Source organism: Salminus brasiliensis, chromosome 12 (genome assembly GCF_030463535.1).
Source record: "Salminus brasiliensis chromosome 12, fSalBra1.hap2, whole genome shotgun sequence".
Classification (NCBI taxonomy): domain Eukaryota; kingdom Metazoa; phylum Chordata; class Actinopteri; order Characiformes; family Bryconidae; genus Salminus; species Salminus brasiliensis.
The window spans coordinates 26,245,672-26,254,319 of NC_132889.1; the positions used below are offsets into that span (position 1 = coordinate 26,245,672).

The 8,648-nt window shown below is 40.0% G+C and overlaps 1 protein-coding gene across 1 annotated transcript in view; it reads right to left on the reverse strand.

Annotated features, from left to right (window-relative positions):
- The window catches only part of gas7a (growth arrest-specific 7a), a 65,961-nt gene extending 57,814 nt beyond the window's left edge, over positions 1 to 8,147 (reverse strand). The window contains exons 1-2 of the mRNA XM_072693115.1: positions 8,130 to 8,147; positions 2,023 to 2,143 (exon numbers count right to left, since the gene is read on the reverse strand). Of these exons, the coding sequence (XP_072549216.1) occupies positions 2,023 to 2,143; positions 8,130 to 8,132 (124 nt within the window). The 5' untranslated portion in view covers positions 8,133 to 8,147. The remainder of the gene's footprint in view (positions 1 to 2,022; positions 2,144 to 8,129) is intronic.
- Between the last annotated feature and the right edge of the window lie 501 nt (positions 8,148 to 8,648).

The window sequence follows — 8,648 nt, forward strand, 5'->3', positions numbered from 1 at the left end:
AGAAGATTGAAGATGAGTCAAGCTGCTGCATTCTGGATCTGTTGCAGGGGCCTGATGCCACACAGAGAAAGACCAGCCAAGAGTGAGTAGACGTAGTCAAGTCTTGAGATGACAAGAGACTGAATAGGCACCTGGGTGGCTTTCCTGCAGAGGAAATGGTTAAATTCTTTGACTGTTGTGGAGGAGAAATCTGCATGACCGCATCAGGTTTGCAACTTGAGCCCAAAAATGAAAAGTTCAATATGAGGACGTGTAGCACCTGGAATCTAGAGCTGTAATATTATAACATGCTGTACTGTATCGAGAAACAATATATACATATACCTTATGCACTAAACCACTGATGCACCACTGATGCTGCTCTCGCTTTTTTGAATGAATGTAATGCATATGCTTTGTGGTGACCAATCAGGCCCATCAATATGTGGTAACCATGGCAACCAACTGTGTTGAAATGAAAGCAAACTGTGTTGCATGAAAGCAAACTGAGCTGAAAATATAGTAGTTTGAGGAAAATAATGTATCCATAGTGGGATAATATTACCTTATTACCTATTATTATCAAATTACACACACACACTAGTGACTAGGTGCAGTAAGTACACACATATGGTGCAAGGGCAGCCAATTCAGTGCCTAGAAAACTCGTTCCAGGGCAACTCAGTGGTGAATATTGGGAGAGGAGAGGACACTGCTTCTGCTGTTCAGCAGACTAAACCAGCAAGTCCATGGCTGCCCCTGCATTACAAGGTTGTGTGTAAAAGACATTTCTTCAAAAAATAGTCAGCAGTTGGTGTGGGAAATAATTTAAGGGAGCTGCATGGTTTATAAATATATAAATATAAATCCAGGTTATTACTTCTTTTTTTTTCGTCTGAGCAGCTTTAGTTAAATAATCCTGAAATCTGGGGAAGCTGGAACCCCCTTAGTAACTCATGCCTTGTGTCAATGCTCCTAAAGAGACCTTCCTTAAAGAAGTAAAGAAGCAACATTAAGCAAAAACTGAAAAAAAAAAAAAACTCCACAAACTTGAACTTTTAGAAACTCAAATCATGTAGTTCCTCTTTGATGAGACTGTAGGACACATGTTGCCAGGCACTATTTGTGTAGGCCATCCTCTAGCTCATTGGCATAGCCAGAGGGGTGGTAAACATTCTTTCATGTAACTGTCTGATTAGAAAACTTCCACCCACTCATCTGGAAGAAAGTAGTTCAGCTCATGATGAGCAGTCAGACACCAGCAGAGTGAAGCAAAAGTAAGTTTTAAAAAACTACAACTAGCACACTGTCTTTGACCTGCGTTCATTTTCCAGAAACCTTGATATGAATGTAGCTGAGTGCATTAAGTGAACAAGAACCTTTTGCCTTTATCAGACAGCCAACAGCACAGTAAGTAGCACAGTAGCTGAAAAATGTGAGCAAACCTAGCTAGCTAGATGCTAGTGAAGGTTAGACGCTCTGCCAATATAAAGGGGTTTGTCAAACCTTTTGCAAATGCTAATCACAACTTCTTTGATTTTGAAGCTGTGTGTGAATATCAAAGAGTATATTTGTGGGAGAATGGAAGCCTAAAGTTGCTTTTCTTTTATTCACATTCTCTAGTGCACTTAAAATGGTCCTGCGGTTACATTTCTTCGTGCTGTCACTACTGTACAGGCTCCATAATGTCCCTGCTGCAGCATTTAAAAATTGAATAAGGAGCTTCCCAAAGCTTCTGTAGACTGTTTGTTGAACAATGGATGTAGGAGTGTGCATTAATGATGCATTTAGTGTTGTCTAATGATGTTAGAAGAATCTTTTTGACTGGATCATTTTATTAGGAGGGCGTATATATATATAACAACTCTACACGTCTCCTCAGTGCTAACTCTCACATCCAGACGGCGACAAAACTCAACAAGGAGTGAGTTCAGTACCTAAAGGTTTGATTTACACGGTCACATGATCACATTCTCCACCTCCAGGATGAGGGTAGGTTACTGCTGATAAAAAAACAAGTGGAAAAGGAAAAAGTAGGCCTACCTTTACTGCGAGTGTTGACATAGTATTTACGTCCGTCTGCTGATCTGTAGCACTTCCAGCCAGTAGGGAGAGGAACCCCATCTACCTGCTGTTCTACAGTAGGACTGTAGCAGGAAGACTCCTGGCAGAAACATCACAAAACAGTCAGGATGCAAGAAATAATTCTTATGGGTCTCTCTTCAGAGAGACCTTTCAACTTCTTCATTTTATTCCACAGTAGACTTTTATTCCCAAACCCTACATAACCTATTCATTCTCAATAATTGCTCATTATATACATAAACTGTACGGAAAACACCCTTTTCAACAGACAGAAAGTAAATAATCTTAAGAAACTTAAGAAGAAAAGGTGGATGTTTCTATGATTAAAATAATCATAAAAATATAATTTTATAATTATTTTTATAAACTACTTTATTAAACTACTTCATTACACACGATCATGATTAATGCCTTTTTTCTACAAACTGTGTTAGTAATCAAATGACTTTTCTAATGATTAATGTCAACATGTGATGTGAGAGCGATGTCCCTACAAGTAATAACTAATAAACACACTAATAAATACTTATTCAAATAAACAATTCAAAATCAAATTACATTACTGCTCTAGACACAAGTAGGATTTTCAGCCCTAAATATACAGTATTTTTACATATTATGACTTGTAGAGAATGTAGAGAATCGTATGTCTTGACTTATAGACCTTGTAATAATAGCACAATGGATTTTACAATTGATCTTAAACAAGGTTCTTTAAATGGTTTAAATGGTTTTTGGCTTGAACGCACAATTCAAGTTAAAAAAATCCCTGGTTCTGAACCTTTACATTATGTGCAGGTTCTTTACACTTTAAAAGCACCTCTTTACAGAACTAACCACTGGAAAGTTCTTTATGGAATAAACCTGGTGCATGAGGGCCCTTCTAATCAATTGTGAGAACACATTACTGGTGCCACAGGAAAACTTCATTCTCCTTAATTTAATGTAGCAGGGGACACAGCGTGACCAGAGCTATAATTCATCTATTTAATACTATATTATCTGTCAAAAACACAACTAATGGCTTCTCGCACCTTATCTACGGCTTCCAGCAACGCCTCAGACTGAGACGGAAGACAAACAGAGAGAGGGGGGCAGGAATAGGTGGGTGTGGAGACAGGGGAGCAACAAAAACACCAGAGACACACAAAGCTATACGGACACACAGCTAGGAACAGCAAAGGATGAAAAATGAAATAAAGGTAGAGCTGAAATCAGCTAGAAGCAAGATGCTAAACATATTGGCACAGAGCCAGCTGAATTGTTTGAACAGTTCATTATTTAGCCTGATAGTCATAAGATGTATTGTTTTGGTACCTATTATTAATTCTTCTAAAACTAGTATTAAACTGCCCTGCAATGGACTGTCACTCTTGCACTCCAATGGGTATTTCTGCCCTGCACCCGATGATTCCAGGTAGGCTCCAGACTCATAGCGACCCTGACCAGGAAGATGTGAGTATTTATATGTAAGCTACACTATATGTCCGAATGTTCGTGGACACTCCTGCAAATGAATGCATTTAACTGCTTTAACTTGCACCCATTGTTGACACAAAATGGGTGTGGCAAAGTAATGTGAACAGCAAATGTATCAGCATGTGGATTTGGAGGTTTCTGGTTGCTACTATGTTTTTATCGCTATATAAAAGAAGCACAACACTTTCTTGATGCACTGTAATAGTTTCTAAGCAAGCATGGTCACACATTTAGGCCTCGATTTGTTTTATCTAAGGCGGTTAAAATGTGACGTACATAATAGTTGGTAATACAAAGTGTGTCCCTGGGTGATAAGTTTAGATTAGATGTATTCTTTCCATGTCATATCAGATGCCACAAATAGACAAATCCTGCAATTAAAGAAGAAAAGTAGATTTAAGAGCCGGAATGGCTGTATGCTGCCTCAGCGTTACAGGGTTAAAGGGTTAAAGGAATGCTGAAAAGCAGACTGTACTTGCTACAGCATCAGGCTGCCGTGACTGCAGCAGTGTGGGCGGACCACCTCTTTTGATGTGTGACATAAAAGAGATTCCGCACTCCTTCATTCCCCTCCTTTCCTCCCTCCCTCTCTCTTTCTCGCTCCCTCCATCCACCCCTTACGCTCTCCCTTGCCTATGTTTCCCTGTTTTAAGGTTTAGTCAAGAGCCGGGCACATGCTGTGATTAGGGCACAGTGGCGAGCTCTTTTACACACGAGGGGGCCATTCTGAACTGCACTGCTCCTTCATTCAGCCGCTTCAGCAGAAAGACAGCGGGTCATTTAGGTGCACCGCTGGCATGAGCGTTAGATCTACGCCGCTCTTTATATTTTCTCATCATTGAAGTTTGCTTCTTTAGTTTTGCACAGGATCTATGAGGCCCAGGCAGATGGCAAGATCAGTTATAGAACGAGGGGGTAAAATATATAACCGAGGGGGTTCAAGTCAAGTCAGCTCAAGTCAAGGCATGCTGTGATAAGTTATCTTCAGTCCAGTAAAGACATGATATGTACAGATATCAGGATAACTGGCTAACCTAGCTGCTGGAAATAGTCTGAACTTATTCAATTTGTCACTAGAGCTGCCTCATACTGAACCTAGCATACATGATGAAATATAGAAACTCACTCAGCTGTAAACAACAATCAGCCAACAGGATAAATAAATACAGGTGATCCTTACCACCGGATGGCCTCAGTGGTGGCATTTTTATAGTAGGTATTTTTGGATAGCTGAACTGAAGGGCTAACATACAGCATACATTAATAAAAGAAAGACAGAAACATCTCAATTTTTTATTGTAATGCTAGAGAATTTTAGCAGTGCTCTGCTTTAAATCGGCTAAGAGTTAAGATGTGAGCTATGTAAACCAAACCACCTAATGTCAACTGCCAAGGTCAAATCAGAGCCTGGTACAGTAATCAGCCACTTGATGCCTGGAAACAGTCCCCAACTACTTTTCACAAGTGTAGTAAAGATATCAAATTATAAAATGCTCTACCAATCCCCTAAAAGCTGGTTATGTTACCAACATCACCATGTGCCTCAGTTAACCATGTCTCAAAAAAACTATAAATGGAGTCTTCCAGGGTGCAACTGATCTTTAGAATGTTTTTTTTATTCCAGATTGAGAGTTTAGAGTTTTGTTTATTCTTTAGCACATGGCATGTTTCGAACTCCATTGTACTTTAAATATGTCCTTTTTCCAAACACAGATTATAAAGCATGGTCATGACTTAGTAAGGAGTGGTAACAAGATAATTAAAGCATGGTCATGACTTAGTAAGGAGTGGTAACAAGATAATTAAGTCATGGTCGTAACTTAGTAAGAAATGGTAACAAGATAATTAAGTCATGGTCATGACTTAGTATGAAGTGGTAACAAGATAATTAAGTCATCGTTGTGACTTAGTAAGGCATGGGAACAAGACAATCAAGTCATGGCCTAGACTAAGTAAGACCTTTATTTATGTCACTGGCAGTGCTCTGTCACCTTGAAGCATATGGGCTCAGCATGGCTAAGTAATTGTGCACGGGGCTGGGCTGGACTTTCCAATGAATAGTTAATAAATATGTGTAAAACACTGTATTTATTAACTTCAAAAAGTGTTACTTTTTGTTCTTTATTATTCTTAAATGAAATGCTGCTTAAAGGACCCATTAAACAGCACAGTTTAGACAGACACACACACACACGCAATACAGACATGTTTAGATATTTAGAGTGGCCTAGATGAACAGGCACGATTCAGTTTCATCAACAGAAAAGGGCCGACAGCTCTTTTTGTCCCCAATCAGCCTTCAATCCTGAACCCTCTCTGATCTTTTATCTCGAATTGGCTCAGTGTGTGAAATCAGTTAATCTGCATGGGCCTAAAAAAAGGCCAGCTCCAAAGCTACTAACCCACCCGTCTCTAAAACATCTCCAGCCTGCTACATTCATGAACCTAGAATAACGAATACCTTATTCCCCACCATATCAGTATCATATTTTGACTATTAAGGTCATTTTTTTATTCTGATTCTTCAACCAGCATTCATGACAAGAAAGTGACCAGAGAGCAGCTTGGACAGCAACATGGAATGTTGGAAGAAGAGATGAATGCCAGGAATATACTTTATCTGTGTGGATGACAAATACATGCAATCCCTGCCCTTGTGAGTTCATACTGTCTCTGTAGGGAGGTTGGGGAGGGGGGATTAACCAGAGCTGCAGCCCAAGTTCTCACATTGTGAGTCCTTGGATTTTCCCAGTCAAATTCTGCCTGAGGTTGAACTTTGGAATGCAGGATGCTAGAAAAAAATCCTGCCCACATTGATCTGGGATCAGTCATGGAGTTTCTATTTAACGGTTAGTTTAAGATCCCTGAAGGGGAAAGAAGTCTCGGATCAGCACAAAAAACAGCTTCTACTTAGAAACAGAGGAAAATATCACTCTCTTCATCAGCCTTGACCTGACTGCATTTACAACAGGGTGGTTGAACCAGTGGTCTCAACTGAAATCAACTGATTTTACATTCAAACCATGATTCCACACATCCTAGAGGTTTCCTATGGGATTTAGGTCAAGGGACTAGGACAGCTATGGCAAAACCTTCATTCTGTGCTCAGTGAACATTTTTGTGTTGGATTTGAGGTGTGCTGTAGATGACAGTCCTGCTGGAAGATCCAACCACAAATTAGTCAGAGCTTCCCAGATTAGACAGTCAGGTTTTGATCTAATATCTGTAGGTACTTAATAGAGTCCATGATACCTTGTATTTCTACAACAAGCTGTCCAGGGCCTTTCTTTTTACTTTTGTGTATATTTAATGTATATATTGCTTGGTATGCTTATATATTTATTATTATATTTTATTTATTTTTATCCCTTACTTAATTTAGGATATATTTTGACACAAGCTGTGTTTTTTGCCTTATTTTTTTTTTATCCACCCTCCCTAAGCCTAAGTTAGTAATACGTATTCTCTGGTCTTCCTCATAGTGATGGATGTAACGTCTACGTTTCTAGTGCTTTCTATGTTGTTTATGTTGGTTTACTCAGACAGTTTTGCTCACTAAATAAATTAGAACTTTCCCCTTGTTTGTCTGTCTAGTATATTCAGTTTGTTCAAGAAAACACCATCAATGGTAGAGCATCCAACTTCAAGCTTTTTCTTAAAGAATTGTAGAGACGTTGTTAGCAAACACACCGTCAATCTTAGCTCATTAAGCATAGTTCTGTACAAATTCTTGACAAAGCCCAAAGAAATTAAATAACATGGTACATACTGAACATATAAACAGTGATATAAGAATATTATGACCACCCATATTCCTAATATATTAGGAGCACTTTCTAGTTCTATCATAACAGCCTGTAGTCCATCTCTTTCTCTGCATACTTTGTTAGCCTCCTTTCACCCTGTTTGTTGATGGTCAGGACCCAACAGGGCCATCACAGAGCAGCTATTATTAGAGTGGTGGATCATTCTCAGCACTGCAGTGACACTGACTTAGTGGTGGTGTGTTTGTAGTGTGTGTTGCACTGGTATGAGTGTATCAGACACAGCAGTGCTGCTGGAGTTTGTAAAAACCTCAGCATCACTGCTGGACTGAGAATAGTCCACCAGCCAGAAATATCCAGCCTGTGGGCAGCGTTCTGTGGCCACTGATACTGATAAAGGCCTAGAGGATGACCAACACAAACTGTGCAGCAACAGATGAGCTTCTGACTCTGACTTTACATCTACAAGGTAAAGCAACTAGGTTAGAATGGACAGTAGCCAGGAGCAGTGCTGTGTCAACGACCCAAATTAGCACTGAAGAACAGGGTGAAAGGAGGCTTACGAAGTATGCAGAGAAACAGATGGACTACAGTCTGTAATTATAGAACTACACAGCGCTCCTATATGGTAAGTGGAGCTGATCAAATGGGCTGAGTTCATTCCAGAACATGACTCTGATGTAAAATCACGACATTATTTTTAACTAGAAGCATAGCCAGCTCCACTGAATACACATGCCAAAGTGAGTAAAATAAGCACAGTAAATCCACTTAGAGGGCATTATGAAAGTCACGATCAAACTAAACAAACAAAGCTCTTACCATGTGCTCCAGTTCTTCAAATAAGTCTTTCCCAAACAAAAACAGTCAGAGGAGAGAAGTCAGGACGGTGAACATTAGAGTTCTGCATGTATCTAGCTCTAGAGAGAAACCTCCCCACGGAAACACCCCTCAGCACAAAATGACACGAATCCCAGGGTCAAAATCCAAGGATGTGGAAAGAATGAACAGACATGAACCCTAACCCCGTCTTCCCCAGGCTTGGGAACTTTCTAAAAGGCTTTGTTTGGGAGTTCTCAGTGCAAGTGGTTTAAGAGTCTGTTCGTGGACTGACAGGGCTTTTAGAGATGACGGGCTGCACAATGCCTGACACTGTGCAGATGGAGAAAATGGAGAAATGACACTCTTTTCCCTCAACAAGGCCAGTGTTGTGCTGCCTGACTCAAGCAGACTTTGTGAAGAGTTCTCCTTGCTCTGGATCTCCCCCATCTCTGCGTGTAACGGCAGTGTGTCAGACAGCGACGGCTGCTCTTCTGCTATTCTTACTACTTCCAAGAACAG